Source organism: Bubalus kerabau, chromosome X (genome assembly GCF_029407905.1).
Source record: "Bubalus kerabau isolate K-KA32 ecotype Philippines breed swamp buffalo chromosome X, PCC_UOA_SB_1v2, whole genome shotgun sequence".
NCBI lineage: Eukaryota > Metazoa > Chordata > Mammalia > Artiodactyla > Bovidae > Bubalus > Bubalus kerabau.
The window spans coordinates 139,218,355-139,236,028 of NC_073647.1; the positions used below are offsets into that span (position 1 = coordinate 139,218,355).

At 41.0% G+C, this 17,674-nt stretch overlaps 1 protein-coding gene across 1 annotated transcript in view; it reads left to right on the plus strand.

Annotated features, from left to right (window-relative positions):
* Positions 1–6,257, plus strand: part of ACOT9 (acyl-CoA thioesterase 9) — a 30,142-nt gene extending 23,885 nt beyond the window's left edge. The window contains exons 9-15 of the mRNA XM_055563688.1: positions 2,977–3,044; positions 3,504–3,615; positions 3,768–3,858; positions 4,036–4,121; positions 5,120–5,207; positions 5,359–5,509; positions 5,947–6,257. Coding sequence (XP_055419663.1) covers positions 2,977–3,044; positions 3,504–3,615; positions 3,768–3,858; positions 4,036–4,121; positions 5,120–5,207; positions 5,359–5,509; positions 5,947–6,035 — 685 coding nt within the window. The 3' untranslated portion in view covers positions 6,036–6,257. The remainder of the gene's footprint in view (positions 1–2,976; positions 3,045–3,503; positions 3,616–3,767; positions 3,859–4,035; positions 4,122–5,119; positions 5,208–5,358; positions 5,510–5,946) is intronic.
* The last annotated feature ends 11,417 nt before the right edge of the window (positions 6,258–17,674 follow it).

Genomic DNA, 17,674 nt, shown 5'->3' on the forward strand with positions numbered 1-17,674 from the left:
GAGGAGGGTATGGCAACCCAAGCCAGTATTCGTGCCTGGAGAATCCCCATGGACAGAGAGGCCTGATGGGCTACAGTCCATGGGGTCACAAAGAGTCAGACACAACTGAGCGACTAAGCACACATGATATGTTGTTATCATGTTTCTTTAAATAATTCCCCTTAAAATAATCCCACTCACACTTTCTGTCTTTTAAGACATTGACTTTTTAAACTTTTTACTGAAGTATAGTTGATGTACAATACTGTGTTAGTTTCAGGTATACAGCAAAATGATTCAGTTATGTATCTCTCTCTATATATAGATACACTTTTTCAGATTCTTTCCCCATATAATTATTATGAAATATTGACTATAATTCCTTGTATTATACAGTAGGTCCTTGCTGTTTATCTATTTTACATATAGTGATGTGTATATGTAAATCCCAAACTCCAATTTATCTCCCCCTTTCCCCTTTGGTAACCATAAGTTTGTGTTCTGTTTGTGAGTCTATTGGTCTTGTAAATAAGTTTATTTGTATCATTTTTTTTAGATTCCACATATAAGGGATATCATATGATACTTGTCTTTGGCTTATTTCACTTAGTATGATAATCTCTGGGTCTCTCCATGTTGCTTCAGATGGCATTATTTCATTCTTTTTTATGGCTAAATAATATTTCATTCTATTGTTTTCCTCTATTTCTTTGCACATTGTCTTTATCCACTCCTCTGTTGATGGATACTTAGGTTGCTTCCATGTCTTGATTATTGTAAATAGTGCTGCAGTGAACATTGCGGTGAATGTATCTTTTTGGATTATGATTTTCTTTAGGTATATGCCCAGGAGTGGGATCATTGGATCATATGGTAGCTCTGTTTTTAGTTTTTTAAGGAACATCCATACTGTTTTCCATAGTGGTTGCACCAGTTTACCTTCCTACCAACAGTGTAGGAGGGTTCCCTTTTCTTCACACCCTTTCCAGCATTTACTATTTGTAGACTTTTTGATGATGTCCGTTCTGACCTGTGTGAGGTGATGACTTCATTGTAGTTTTGATTTGCTTTTCTCTAATAATTAGCAATGTTGAACATCTTTTCATGTGCCTTTTGGCCATCTGTGTGTCTTCTTTGGAGAAATGTTTATTTATATCTTCTGTCCATGTTTTGTTGGATTGTTTGTTTTGATATTGAGCTGTATGAGCTGTTTGTATATTTTGGAGATTAATCCTTTGTCATTTGTATCATTTGCAAATATCTTCTCCCAGTATGTAGGTTGTCTTTTCATTTTGTTTATGGTTTCCTTTGTTGTGTGAAAGCTTTTAAATTTGATTCAGTTCAGTTCAGTTCAGTTGCTTAGTAGTGTCTGACTCCTTGTGACACCATGAACTGTAGCACGCCAGGCCTCCCTGTCCATCACCAACTCCCGGAGTTTACCCAAACTCATGTCCATCGAGTTGGTGATGCCATCTAACCATCTCATCCTCTGTCGTCCCCTTCTCCTCCTGCCTTCAATTTTTCCCAACATCAGGGTCTTTTCAAATGAGTCAGCTCTTCACATCAGGTGGCCAAAATATTGGCGTTTCAGAAAGCTTCAACATTAGTCCTTCCAGTGAACACCCAGGACTGATTTCCTTTAGGTTGGACTGGTTGGATCTCCTTGCAGTCCAAGGGACTCTCAAGAATCTTCTTCAACACCACACTTGAAAAGCATCAATTCTTCGGCACTCAGCTTTCTTTATAGTCCAACTCTCACATCCATACATGACTACTGGAAAAACCATAGTCTCGACTAGATGGACCTTTGTTGACAAAATAATGTCTCTGCTTTTTAATATGCTGTCTAGGTTGGTCATAACTTTCCTTCCAAGGAGTAAGTGTTTTTTAATTTCATGGCTGCAATCACCATCTGCAATGATTTTGGAGCCCGAAAAAATAAAGTCAGCCACTGTTTCCACTGTTTCCCCATCTATTTGCCATGAAGTGATGGGACCAGATGCCATGATCTTAGTTTTCTGAATGTTGAGTTTTAAGCCAACTTTTTCACTCTCCTCTTTCACTTTCATCAAGAGGCTCTTTAGTTCTTCTTCTCTTTCTGCCATAAGGGTGGTTAGGTCCCATTTGTTTCTTTTTTTGTTTGTTTTTATTTCCATTACTCTAGGAGACAGATCCAAAAAGATATTGCTGCTATTTATGTCAAAGAGTATCTTGCCTATATTTTCCTCTAGGAATTCTGTAGTACTTCGCCTTACATTTAGGTCTTTAATCCATTTTGAGTTTATTTTTATGTATGGTATTAGAGAATGTTCTAATTTCATTTTTTACATGTAGCTGTCCAGTTTTCCCAGCACCACTTATTGAAGAGACTGTGTTTTCTCCATGGAGGATATATTCTTGCCTCCTTTGTGGTAGATTAATTAACCATAAGTGTGTGGGTTTATTTCTGGGCTTTGTATACTGATCCACTGATCTATATGTCTGTTTTTGTGCCTCTACCATATGGTTTTGATTACTGTAGCTTTGTAGTATGGTCTGAAGTTAAGGAGCCTGATTCCTCCAGCTCCGTTTTTCTTTCTCAGAATTGCTGTGGTTAGTCAGAGTCTTTTGTGTTTGCATACAAGTTTAAAATATTTTTGTTCTGATTCTGTGAAAAATGCCATGGTAATTTGATAGGGATTGAATTGAATATGTTGATTGCCTTGAAAAGACATTAACATTTTTGAAGAGTCCAGGCCAGTTGTCTTACAGAATTTTTACAACCTGTTTTTGGCTATTTCCTCATAATTAGAGTCAGGTGAAACATTTTGACAAGTGGCCATATCCTTTTTTACAATATGAACTTTCTAGTGTGCAGATAAGTCTGTCCAGAAGGCTCCCCTGATTGTTCCAGAGCTCTTATGTGAAGCTGTCAGTAGCATTACCTAAAATGAAAATCTTCACTTTTTTTTTTTAGGTAATGGCATGTCTTAAATTTTTTTTCTTTTTTCTCTTTAGGCCGGCCTTTGTAAATCCACTCATTCTTGAAAGCCCAGAGGAAGAAGAGCTCTTTCAACAGGGAGAATGTATATTAATTTGTTCATAATAAGATATAATTTAAAAAACATATTAACTCTGTTGCAGAGGAAATTAAGAGTATGTATGGACTCCTCATACCAGTCAAGTGTCCAAAGAGTCCATTCTTTGAACAATTTTATTGATCATACAATATTAAGTAATTTGTTTTCTCACTTTTGATGAAATGTGAGTTGTCTCTTCATGAAATAACTGCTGGTTGGGGCTGTAGGTCAAGGTGATTATAAGTGATCTCACACTGAGTTGATATGATTTCTATCTGAAAGCAAAAAAATCACTGGAAGTTTTATGTAGCCTCAGCAGCCTTCTCTGGGATAAATGTACAGTTTCCAGTGGGCTTTTCAAAATTTGGAAATACTGTGTTTATAGGGTCCTAGGCAGCCCTGGACAGGAACCTTGTGCTGTAGTGTGGCCCTTCTGATCATAACTTTTATTGTCCCCTGTTGCAGTGAACAAGGGGAGAAGGGTCACCTTCAGCTCCACGTCATTACTGAAAATGGCCCCCACTGCCGAGGAGAGGACAACCATACATGAGATGTTTCTTAACACACTGGATCCAAAGTAAGTTAGGATGGTGAGATTCTGGGTTGGGAACGTAGGCCTTTTCCAGAGCTACACTTGCTCGAACATATTGGGTGGTGTTTGGAAATATTTTTCTTTTCCGCAGCAGAACCATGGCATTGACAGGGTTTCCTCAATCTCCATTTGCACAGGACTATAAGTTTTCGAAGTCGAGTTTTGCCTGCTAATGCAGTGTGGATGGAGAATTCAAAACTCAAGAGCTTGGATATTTGCCACCCTCAGGTATTGGAACTTAGTGAAGAATCTTCTGAACAGGATAACTAGGACTCATGACACTCATCTAAGATTTGACCCACTTTTCAAGACTATCCTCTGTTCTATGGCATTGTTAATTCCTTATTCTGTAGATTTGGATAGTCACAAGCTTGTATTTATTAATATTTATCTTATGTCCTATAGGAGCGGAACATTTTCAATCGAATCTTTGGTGGTTTCCTTATGAGGAAAGCATATGAACTTGGATGGGCTACTGCTTGTAACTTTGGGTGAGTTAAATTTAAGGTAGTCTTAATTCCTGAGAAGCCATTTATACTACCACACTCAGGGAAACATTTTGGACCAGTCTAAATGGGTTTGGTAATATACGGTGTTTTTAAATAAATGCTACACTGGTTCCAGATGGGTTTGTTTTTTATTTAAAAATTTTTATTGGAATGTAATTGCTTTACAATGTTGCATTGATTTCTGCTGTACAATGACATGAATTAGCTATAAGTGTACATATATCCCCTCCCTCTTAAGCCTCTCACTCCACTCCCCTTCTCCCCATCTGGGTCATCACAGAGCACCAAGCTGAGCTCCTTGTGTTATAAGCAGTTTCTTACTAGCTATTGTTTTACATGTGATAATATATATATGGGTGTATATATATATATCGGAGAAGGCAATGGCACCCCACTCCAGTACTCTTGCATGGAAAATCCCATGGATGGAGAAGCCTGGTGGGCTGCAGTCCATGGGGTTGCGAAGAGTTAGACATGACTGAGCGTCTTCACTTTCACTTTTCACTTTCCTGCATTGGAGAAGGAAATGGCAACCCACTCTAGTGTTCTTGCCTGGAGAATCCCAGGGACGGGGGAGCCTGGTGGGCTGCCGTCTATGGGGTCGCACAGAGTCGGACACGACTGAAGTGACTTAGCAGCAGCAGCAGCAGCAGTATATGTATGTCAGTGCTGCTCTTCCAATTCGTCCCACCCTCTCCTTCCCCCGATGTTCATTTTAGAAAGCTCTTGCTCTGATGCTGTCAGTCAGTACATTAAAGACCTGCTGAGAAAAAGGGGTGATGACACGCAGCAGGGAAAAGGTGATTTTGGCACTGATCTGATCACAGTGACATCTCTTACCATTCCTTACTGGTGTGATTCTTTCCTCCTCCTCTAGGTTTATTCTTTGATCTTTTCAAGTTTGCTTTAGAGGATTATTAGGGGAAAACTAGATCATCTGAATTTTGCAGTTGACCCCAAGTATTATCTTTCCCCAATAGTGGTTCCCGACCGTTTATAGTTGCTGTGGATGATATCATGTTTCAGAAACCTGTTGAGGTGGGATCATTGCTGTTTCTTTCTGCACAGGTAGGTGTGTGATGAGACAGGGAAATATACTCTTTTATTATTTGGGCTTAAAAGAGAGGCTTTTGTGTTCTAAAGCCACCATTTGTCTTATGACTGCTTTCTTCCCTCTTCCTGATGTAACTGACTAACTGTCATGTCCCTAATCACTTAGGTCTGCTTTACTCAGGGGAATTACATTCAAGTCAGAGTTCACAGTGAGGTGGCCTCTCTTCAGGATAAAGAGCATATGACCACCAATGTCTTTCATTTCACGTTCATGTCGGAAAAGGAAGTGCCCTTGGTTTTCCCCAGAACATATGGAGGTAAGTGACAATGACTGCTTGTCCCTAACAAGGGGAACTTTCAAAGATAGTTTTCTCCTTTTAGGTTGTTGTAAGAAGTACTCTGATGCCCATCTGCCCGAGTGCATGTCTTTAAGGGATTGTGCTTTTGAGATTCTGCAGCCCCGAAGGTCAGGGTGCCTCATGGCCCTCAGGTGGCCATTGCTGTTCTGCCTGCCTGGGCATTGTCTGAAGGGCCGGTGCCAGTGCAAGCAGCCACTGGTGGTTAGGACTGGTCCTGCCAAAGGGCTAGAGTTGAGGCCTACTCCCTGGGGTATGCGGCCCGTTCTCTGGCCCAGCATTGCATGCCTGGTGTCAAGTTTGCATTCCCATTGCTGTCCCAGTGTTCCCAGGTGGTCTTGTGTTTGTACAATAATTTTCTTAGGTTTCTCCAGGGCTCTTTCTCTCTTGTGTTCCAGAGTCCATGTTGTATTTAGATGGGCAGCGGCATTTCAAATCTATGGGTGCACCAGTGACCTTGAAAAGGAACTACGTGGTCGAGCCCTAGGAAAACTGCTCTTGTTGAAGCCCAGCACCCCGCAGTGACACAGATTCGGATGAAGGCCTGAGCAAGTGTATCGGTTTTAGTGTTTATTCTCATCTTCCATGGAGATGAAGGATATATTCAGCTTTTAGGATGGTCAGAAAAGAGGAATGAGAAATGGCTGGGTGGGGCAGAGGGAGAAAGAATTATTGAATAATAAATACTTTTAAGAATTTAAATTGTGAAGCTACCATGTTGCCTCCTGTCTGTTCAGGAAATGAGGGCAGAATGCCTTTTTATGTGGCTGGACGCACACTTTTTTTACACATATTGCAGCTGTCAGTTGACATGGTTTCCTGCCCAGGCATTTGGAGGGCATTTGTTAAACCTGACCTGTACAGCAGTTCCCCTATGTTGTTTAAATCCTATCTACCCTATGTGATTTCTTTGTAATTTTACCTCTTTATATTTCCCAGCTTTTGTTGTTAGCAGAGGACAGATGAAAAGTTGAAGTGAAGGGATTCAACAAAAGACACAGCATTTGTAAGAATCTGTGGGACACTTTAGATCGGAAACCATACCAAGAGGAGGAGTTCACAGATGGTCTAGGTCAGGAGATGCAGGACCAAATGTTCCTTCTTCCACTCACCCGACAGCTCTTCAGTACACTCTGCTAGGGGCTAGGAATCTTATATCTGATGAAAAAATATGAACAGTAATGGTAATAGCAGCTGCTTATGCTTCTGGAGCTTGTCTGTGCTACGTAGGCATTCTGTGAAGTGCGTGATGCATATCAGCCCATTTGCTGCTTTCACCGACACTATGAGGTAGGCTGTGTAACCCGCTCATTGGGTTCGGGCACTCAGGAATCTGAAGCACAGAGAGGTTAATAACCTGCTCAGGCTCCTTCAGCTGGTCGATGGTGCTGCTGGGATTCATAACCAGGTAGTGTGGGGCAGGGTACTGCTTTCTGGGAATGTAGCAAGGGAGGTTATGCCTGGTATCACAGAGCCACCTGGAAACCCAAAGGGACGTATTCCCATGAGTCTGCGGCCAAGACCCAGTTTCTTCTTGTCAAGTACAGAAGAGAGAAAAACCAGGCTGCACAGAGGGGGAAAAGTCACCTCTGAAAAGATGTTCCCAGGAAAGAAACAGTGTGGGTTCTAGAATGGCTGTCACAAAGTTGGCTCTCTGCCTCTGAATCGGCTGTAGTACTTTTTTTTTTTTTTTTTAAATTCTGTTAATGTAATGTTTACTGAAACCACAGTTACATGAATGAATACTTCTGACATAAATAGTCATGGGAACAAACAAATGCTCTGGAGGTGGGCAGTTGGACTCATGGCACCCAGTGTGTGCCACATTGTAAGCTTGCATCTATCTTCCTTCCCCTGCCCCCGGCCCCCTGAGCTGTATTATCAATACTACCATCCTGAGTTTCACCTGGCCCTTCAGTACTGCATTTTGCAGATCTGCCTATAACCTGGTGGGAAGAAGGGACAGCCTTGCAGAGTTGTCTGAATGTGTTAATAAGCAGAGTTCAGTTGAGAGACCCACTGCATGCTGATATATAGATTGTACATTATGCATTTAACCGCTTATTGCTGTACACGGAAGAGTTTGTAAGAAGTTTTCTTCCTGTTGTGAGAAATGTTGCAGTTAATATCCTAAAGCTAAAACATTTAATTCTTAAGTTGTTTTCTTTGGAAAATTGTTGATAAGTGATCTGTATGTCAAAATAGTATGCACAAGACTTTGAATATGTATTTCAAGTAATTCTCGAGCAGTTGTACACATTCATTTAACTTATTAGCAATTTTCCTGAATTTGACTGAATTTTAACTTTTATTTTTTTTTAAAGATTTTTATTTGATGGGGACCATTTTTAAAGTCTTTATTCAATTTTTTACAATATTGCTTCTATTGTTTTTTATGTTTTGGTTTTTTGGCTATTCAACATGTGGGAATCTTAGCTCCCCAACTAGGGTTCAAACCTGCACCGCTGCTTTGGGAGGTGAAGTTTCAGCCACTAGACCACCAGGGAAGTCCCTATTCTTTAGTTTTAAAAACATCTTTGCCGTTTCAATAGGTGAAAAATGACATTTGTTAATTGCTTTCTTTGAATTCTACTCAGATTGAACTTTTAAGTATCGTTTTTTTTTTCCAGTTAAATAACTTGAGTAATTTTGGATATCAGATTTTAAGTCAAATTATGTTGTCTACCAGTAACAGTTTTAATATTATAAGAGCTAGAGATTTTAATACAGGACTTTAAGAAGATGAGATGAAGCAAACTCTGAAGGATACACAGTAGGTTCTTGGTGTTCAGTGTTTTGTCCCTCTTCTGTAAGGAAAAGCGGACTTTCAGCCAGTACCAGCCCTGCTGCGGGTCTAGCGCAGAACTTGCTAAAATGGGTGGGACGTAGTTTTATATTGACTAGTCCATGTGCCCCATTTTACATCAGGCATTATTACCATGTTCTTACTTTTTGCTCAGGTAGTTCTTCACTGGGAAGTCTTCAAGGATGATGTCTTTATTGTTAGTTTTCTTAAAAGAGTTCACTTCACATTACTGTGCTCTGCATTGTGTTGTGTGTGTCCACAGGAGGCTGTGGCTCCATTTCTCGTGGTAACCAGAGTGTTCTACGTGGCTATGTGTTCCCTTTGCTACCTGCATTCTCTGTATCTTCTGCTCTTTCTCCTCTCTGGGAATAGAGTCAGTAACTTGATTCCTGAAGAACTGAAGGTTGCCCTCCAGCCCCACCCAGGAAATTCACCATTTTATTTTTCATTTCTATGAGTTTGGGCAGAGAAAAAGACTTGTCATCTTTCAGAAGACACATTTGATTCTGTGGCATGGCTGGGCTCATCTGAGAGGTTCTATTGCTCTTTGCGGTGTTGGCTGGCATCACTCAGGCAGCTGTGTTCAATCAGGAGCTCTTCTGGGGCTAGAACAGCTGGCCCATCAGCTGGGGCTGCTGGAATGGGTGGGGGCCAGCCAGGCCTCTCTGAACAGGCTAGTTGAATTTCTTATATGCTGTTTTATGGGCTCCATGAGCAACCAGCCAGATTCCTAGCTCCTAACTGTGTCATCATCTGCCTCTCAAAGTCATTTCTGTGAAGAGTGATCATGGTGTTATGGAAGTTCCCAAAGGTGAGCACTGGAAAGAAGCTACCAGTTGAATGATTGAGAGGTCGCTGGTAAGAAAAAAAAATGGTTTCAAAAAGCAGTGGTGTCTAGGGCTGGGTGGAATGAGGCTGAGTAATTCCAAGCATGCAGCTCTCTTTTCTGGGTGAAGTCTTTGAACTCTGGTGAGATGCTCTTTGATAAACATTTTATGTGTTTATATTATAAACAGTTTAGTACAATTTGAGATTTTATAAAATTTCCTATAAATATTTTATTTACGAGAAGCATTGGGAGGCACTTGCATCAGATACCCCTCCTCTGGTAGTTTATGATGCATATTAACTTAAATAAGACTTTGAAAAGTAGGGCCATTAGAACAGCTCTTTAACTTTTTAAACCAGCTTTTGTGAAACTTATTTGATTAAGGACTTTGTTGTCGTTGTTAATACCTATGAATAAATGGAACATATTAGACTCTTGAGAGTCCCTTGGACTGCAAGGAGATCCAACCAGTCCATTCTAAAGGAGATCAGTCCTGGGTGTTCTTTGGAAGGAATGATGCTAAAGCTGAAACTCCAGTATTTTGGCCACCTCATGTGAAGAGTTGACTCATTGGAAAAGACTCTGATGCTGGGAGGGATTGGGGGCAGGAGGAGAAGGGGACGACAGAGGATGAGATGGCTGGATGGCATCACCGACTCGATGGACTTGAGTTCGAGTGAACTCCGGGAGTTGGTGATGGACAGGGAGGCCTGGTGTGCTGCGATTCATGGGGTCACAAAGAGTTGGACACGACTGAACTGAACTGAACAGAAGATAAGGTGTTTTAATAGCTTTTACAAAGCCATGATTATACTCTGTATTTTGTAACCTGAAAAGGCGTATGTATACTGTCCAAGGGGGAAAATATGCCCTTTTTTGCTATGGAGAATCAAGTATTATGTTTCTTAACAAATTTATTTATTTTTATAATTTTTTTTTTTAACACCAAAAACATTTCGTATTGGGATATAGCTAATTAACAGTGTTTTGGTACTTTCAGGTGAACAGCAGAGGGACTCAGCCATACATATACATGTATCTTAAAAACAAATTTAGAGCAGCATTTTAGATCTGACTGACTTTTTATCACTTTCCAGTGTTGGCAGTCTTGCTTTTTTTTTTATGTTTACTTATTTAGTCTATTTTGATTTTTGGCCTCGCCACATGACTAGCAGGATCTTAGTTCCCTAACCAGGGATCGAATCCATGCCTTCGGCAATGAAAACGGGGAGTCCTAACCACTGGACCCACAGGGAATTCCCAGTCTTGGTTATAAGTTTTTTATCTTGAAAGTGAAAGTCAGTCATGTCTGACTCTTTGTGACCCCATGGACTATACAGTCCATGGAATTCTCTAGGCCAGAATACTGGAGTGGGTAGCCTTTCCTTCTCCAGGGGATCTTCCCAGTTCAGGGATTGAACCCAGGTCTCCCTTACTGCAGGTGGATTCTTCACTAGCTGAGCAGGAGTGTAATTTCTTGCTGTCACTGCTGATATTTTATAAAACATTAACACATAACAGTGCATTTAACTTAAAATTCTGAGTAGCTCAGCTGGTAAACAACCATGGTTTGATTCCTGGGTTGGGAAGATCTTTTGGAGAAGGGATAGGCTACCCACTCCAGTATTCTTGGACTTCCCTGGTGGCTCAGACAGTGAAGAATCCATCTGCAGTGTGAGAAACCTGGGTTCTGTCCCTGGGTTGGGAAGATCCTGTTTAGGAGGGCATGACCACCGACTCCAGTATTCTTGCCTGAAGAATCCCCATGGACAGAGGAGCCTGGCAGGCTACTGTCCATGGGGTCACAAAGAGTCAGACACTACTGAGCGACTAAGCATGCATGCACACAATCTTCTAGCATTATGCCCCATTTACAGATGTGAAGAGGAAGGCAGAAGGAAATACAATAGGAAGCTGGTGAAGGTTAGTTTATAAGGTATTTGCGTCCATTCTGATACAGAGAATACAAGTTTGTGTTATTCAATTTCTGTACAAGAGCTTCAGGCTCAAATTCAATGATGTATGCTTTAATGTGAAAACATTTGGAAATAATTGCCAGTTTTTTAGGGGCCTCTGCAGTGGCTGAGCAGAGAGGGCAATGGCACCCCACTCCAGTACTCTTGCCTGGAATATCCCATGGATGGAGGAGCCTGGTAGGCTGCAGTCCATGGGGTCGCGAAGAGTCAGACGCGACGAAGCAACTTCACTTTCACTTTTCACTTTCATGCATTGGAGAAGGAAATGGCAGCCCACTTGTGTTCTTGCCTGGAGAATCCCAGGGACAGGGGAGCCTGGTGGGCTGCCGTCTATGGGGTCGCACAGAGTCGGACACAACTGAAGTGACTTAGCAGCAGCAGCAGAAGTGGCTGAGTGGTGAAGAAGCTGCCTGCTAAGCTGGAGACATGGGTTTGATCCCTGGGGCAGGAACATCCCTTGGAGGAGGAACTAACAACCCACTCCAGTATTCTTGCCTGGGAAATCCCATGGACAGAGGAGCCTGGTGGGCTACAGTCCATGGGGTCACAAAGAGTCGGACACGACTAAGCATACATGCACGGATTATTTATTTGGTTACATAGAATCCCATGGCAACTTGTATTAACATATTAATACTTGTAATAATATATAATACTAATGTGCAGTGTGGCAAAATATCAGTCACAAGATGTGATCATCATAAAATAAAATTTTTATATATGGCTAATACATATTGGATTCTTAGCACTGTGCTAATGGCATCAAAGTGTATTTTCTCACTTAATCCTTACAATCAGCTTTTGAGGTCAACACCATTATTACCCACTTTTTCAGATGAGGAAAGCGAGACATAGAGAGGAAACTAACTTGCCACAGCTTATCTTGTAACAGTATAGAGGTAGGAATAGGTGCTGTAGACCCACACTATGTCTAGAAGCTTTACCACATAGCATATTCTCAGCTAGTGTGATAAGAGTTAACTTGTGATTTATATATATGTAAATATGCATTGGAATATAATTGGGCCTCAACCATAAGAGATGAGGATGGTTGACTTATCTGGGACATTTACAAGAAGTATTTATTTTTGGCTGTGCTGGGTCTTCATTGCCGAGCAGGCTTTTCTCTAGTTGCAGCGAGCCGAGGCTACTCTCTAGTTGGAGTACACGGGCTTCTCATTGCGGTAACTTCTCTTGTTGAGGAGAATGGGCTCTAGGATGCGTGGGCTTCAGTAGTGGTGGTTCCTGATCTCTAGAGTACAGGCTGAGTCATTGTGGTGCATGGAATTAGTTGCTTTGTGGCATGTGAGATCTTCTTGGATCAGTGATAGGACCCATGTCTTCTGCATTGGCAGGTGGATTCTTTATAACTGAGCCCCCGGGCATTTAACTTGCTCTTAGAGACAAACTTTTGGTACAGTTGTGATTGACTCTCTAAAGTGACTTGTGAATGTTTTCTCTCCCTCCCTTGGCAACAAATAATGAACTATTTTAAAATAGATAATAGTAAAGAGAGATTAGGGATTTGGCAAGTTAAAAAACGGATTTAAGGACCCTTGAAGAGTTACTGCCTCTAGATAAAACTGTTGTATCATGGGATTATTTTGGTCTAAGGGGATCAATCTGAGGTGGATTTGGTGTCCTTTGGTCCAGTGGGGGGTTTCAGGCAGGCAGTGTGATGTGGGAGGAGGGTTGCTGGCCCAGATGTCCACACCTATGCATTCTTGCCTGTGTCTGCAACCAGCCTGTTCAGAGGATAGGGTGGGGGGTGGTTCATCTTTTTGGGTTCTGTTTCCTTCTCCATAAAAGGAGAGGCAGTTTCCTCATCCACAGTTTCCTGATTTAGGCCTATTTTTCTCCACTTGATTTGGCTGTTTGGTTAGTGAAAATTTTTAATGCCTGTATTGCACATAATGTAAAAAATCAAGTTCCATTTAAGAAGTGTAAGCTAAAAAAAATGGAGCTTCAGAATAAACCAAGACCTTCTCAAAACCATTCAGTAAGCCACAGGCATTGATGAAGTAATACCTCAGAGAAGGATTATAGTAAATGAAAGAAAGGGTAGGAAATTTTTTTCCTGTGTCACGAAAATTATGTACCTTTAATAGAGGGAATAGTATGACTAAAACAAATGAACAAAACCATAATGGAAGGAAAATTACATATGACAAAGTATTGATATGCCAGGCATTTATTGTATCCTGATTTTATTTGTATATACACACATATTTCAGTTCAGTTCAGTCACTCAGTTGTGTCCAACTCTTTGTGACCCCATGGACTGCAACACACCAGGCTTCCCTGTCCATCACCAACTCCTGGAACTTGCTCAAACTCATGTCCATCGAGTCAGTGATGCCATCCAACCATCTTATCCTGTCGTCCCCTTCTCCTCCTGCCTTCAGTCTTTCCCAGCATGAGGGTCTTTTCCAATGAGTCAGTTCTTCACATCAGGTGGCCAAAGTATTGGAATTTCAGCTTCAGCATCAGTCCTTCCAATGAAAATCCAGGACTGATTTCCTTTAGGGTTGACTGGTTTGATCTATATTATATATATATGCATTTGTTAGAAAAAAGTGACCCATTAATAGGTCATGTAATTTAGTGGGTTGTAGCCAACATTACAAAAATAAAAGACTGCGTCACACATAGTAACAGTTCATATGAAACTTGCTATATATGTGCATGGTGCACACATACGCACAGTTGTGCTAGGTCATGGTGTAAAATGTACTTCTAACTGGGTCATGGTCATTGATGGGAGGGATACTCAGTACAGATTAAGATGCTTCCTTGAGTTGTACTTAAGTTTTGAATTGGTCTGAATTTTAAGGTTTTTTTTTTTCCTTTTTTTTTTTCTTGTGTGCGCTAGTCACTTAGTCATGTCCGACTGTTTGCGACCCCATGGACTGCAGCCTACCAGGCTCCTCCATCCATGGGATTTTCCAGGCAAGAGTACTGGAGTGGGGTGCTATTCCATTCTCCAGGGGATCTTCCTGACCCAGGGATCAAACCTTGGTCGGTCTCGTGCATTGGAGGCGGATTCTTTACTGTCTGAGCCACAGGGATCCTCTTGTTTTCCTTAGACTGGTTAAAAAACAAAAATCGAGGACTTCCCTGGTGGTCCAGTGGTTCAGACTTGACACTTCCAGTGTAGGGGGTGCTTTGATCCCTGTTAGGAAACGATCCCACATGCTGTGCTGCCCGGCCAAGTAAAAGAAAAAAGCCTTCCGAAAATCGTTTGGGTCAGTTGTTGCTCTGAATAGTTTATCCTGAAAGGGGGTGGGGTGGGGGGGCTTGGGCGGAAACCTCAGGACTGGGGGCTTTTGGTGTGCTGGGCGCCATCTCGTGGCCTTTGGGTTGCAGTGCAACGTAACTCCCTTTGATAGAGAACTTGCGAATTGTTTTTCTGATGTCCCGGCTGCGCTGTACAAATGGCCAGAGCTTGAAGTTAAACCCAAGTCTGAAGATTCAGTTCTTACCTTCGTTTATCCTTGGCCACACACTCGACCTGTAACTCTAGCCAGTCATGAGACAGGATGATCATGAGACCAGTCAGCGCTTAGTCTCCCGAGGTTGGGTCACATGTACTGCCTTTTTAAGTAAGGACAGTATACTTGCAGTGGATTCTGCTTTCAGTGGAGGAAGAGGAAATGGGCTTACACTTCCCCTGCTCTGTGATGCCTTCCCTCATCCCTATCTTCCCTTGTTGTTCATGCTGGCCTTGGAGCCAACACAAGTGTCAGCATTTTTAGCATTTATTCTTCTTTTTCACTGATACATTCACTGATTTTTTACATGCTTATTTGGGAAACGGCTTCTTGAGGGAAGGAATTGTGCCATATCTTTTTATTCATATTATGTAGCAAAGTACCTCGCACGTATGCAGGTCATAAATAATTCCCATGTGAATGGATGCATGATTTAGGTGAATTTGGATATTTGACTTGGCTTTTTAACTTGTTAATTAAAAAAATTATAAGCTTAAGCCTCAGTATGGTGAATCTTTAAAAAAGTTTTTTAAGGAATTTACCTAAGTGTACAATATTATGCACAAATTGTGTTATTATCTTAACAGTGGAACTCTTAAAAGTTGCTTTGCAGCATTTTAAGGACAATATTCAAAAGCAAGGTTAGAAAATGTCTGATCTTTCTATAAAAGTCGGGTACAGTATGTAACTGCAGGAAACCCACTGCCCCTTTGTAAGTTGTGGAACCCAAAATGTATGGAAATATTTGATGTTTTCAGCAAAAGAAAATATGGTCCAAATTAAATTTTCCAGACATATGTTAAAAAAAAAGTTTTTTTGCTATCTTGGACTAAATACATAGTAGTACACTATACTATGATAAAAATTTTATTTCCTTTTAAAGGCTAAGTAAAAAATTTAATGATTTTATAGAAGTGTATATATATAAGTATGCATATTTGTATGCATATGTATATATAACACAAACATATTAGTATTTATACACCCCCACCACGACTGGCATGGAAACCTTTACGGAGCTATTTGCATGCAGTATGTGTTTCTTCACATTCACATTAATACCTCTATTCAGAGATATTTTAGTGACATAATTCATAGGTAACAAAATACAAGAATGCATTCCATAACATCACATGGGGAGGGTAAGGTACAAAAATATTAATAAAAGTGGTTAATATATTTAAGAACAAAATATAGAACCTGGAAGTCTACTGACAGATGCAAAGTTTTACTATGTTGGATTAGATGTATCCTTGGATATGGAAGAAATGATGGGAATGAGGAATGATTGCTTGCATGAGCTTCTGGGGACTAAAATTCCTGAAAGGGCAGGCCACCATGAGCACTTCAGAGGTCAGAACACTGGCTAGGCTCAACTGGGGAATAGCCAACAGATCAGAGATTTGAGGGAGAAGCAGGGAATTACAGATGTTATTCATAAATATATATATGTTGTTCATATATGTGATGTATGAAAAAAGTGCAAGTGTTAATTGCTCAGTTGTGTCTGACTCTTTTGAGACCTCCACGGACTATAGCCTGCCAGGTTCCTTGGTCCGTGGAATCCTCCAGGCAAGAATACTGGAGTGGGTAGCCATTCCCTTCTGCAGGGGATCTTCCCAACCCAGGGAGCAAACCTGGGTCTCTTGCATTGCAGGTGGATTCTTGACCACTGTGCCACCTGGGAAGCTTTTTGACGTATGTGCTTGCATGTGTGCTAAGTTGCTTCAGTCGTGTCTGACTCTGTGACTCCATGGACTGTGACCCACCAGGTTCCTTGGTCTGTGGGATTCTACAGGCAAGAATACTGGGGTGGGTTGCTATGCCCTTTTCCAGGGGATCTTTCTGACTCAGGGATTGAACCTGCATCTCCTGCATTGGCAGGTGGGTTCTTTACCACTAGTGCAACCTGGGAAGCCCATATGGTGTATGTATGTGTGTGTGTGTATACACACACATACACAGAAAAGACTTGGCCTAGTGTTTCATAGAAACTTTGGGCTACCTCTTGACCTATTATTTTGGATAATCTACTGTCGTGGCATAGTCTATCCTCCTGCTGCATAGGTAGCTAAACTATTACTGGTCTCCTTTCCTTAATCTGTTGGCAACTGTCCTTAGAGAATGGTTTCTCAACCTTGCTACTACTGACATCTTGGACCAGATAGTGTCCTGTGCGTTGTATGATGTGTAGCAGCATCCTTGAATCTACCCACTAGATGCCAGTAGCACTCTCATAGTTGACAACCAAATACATCTCCAGACATCAATCTGTGCTCTGGGAAGATGGTGCCTAGTTGAGAACCATTGGCTGTAGATTATGAAGTTGCATGTTTGGGAATAGGTCTCCTGTGCTTCCCTTATTATAACAGTAAATTGTCCACCCAAGAGAAATGATGGATTGCCCTGCCTTTTCCATCTCTACACAAACCGCAGGCCCATCTGGGCTTTGTGAATGGTGTTTAACATGTATTAGGGGTTATGTTTTCTAAAAAGTTGTGACACTTGTAAATCAACCATAATTCAAATCACATACTTAACATATAGATCAATTCCTTATGATAGGCTAAATATAGAAAATAATTTCTGGTTTCTATTAAAAAAAACAAATACAAACAGAGAGTCAGTGTACACATATATCCTTTAGGTATAGAAACAGCTTCATTCATGTTTAATTTGAAGACCCAGATACAATATTCTTTAAATGACAACGGCCCCTAAAACTTACTCAAACTTACTATAAAAAAGTAAACAAGTGAAGAAATATAATTTTAAACCCTGTCCCTTTGCTTGAGAGCCTGGAGAAACCCCCCCATAAAAAAGCTACAAAAAAAGCCATTGCTATATTCAGATGATGAGGTAGCTCTGGAGTTCAGCTTTATATGTGGTCATTTGTGAATAGCTGGTTACATTATATTTAGAGATTCAACTTTTGTTAAACTATATGTCTTTTTTTTTGTTTGTTTTTGGCCATGCTGTGCAGCTTGCAGGATGTCAGTTTCCCAACCAGGGATAGAAATCGGG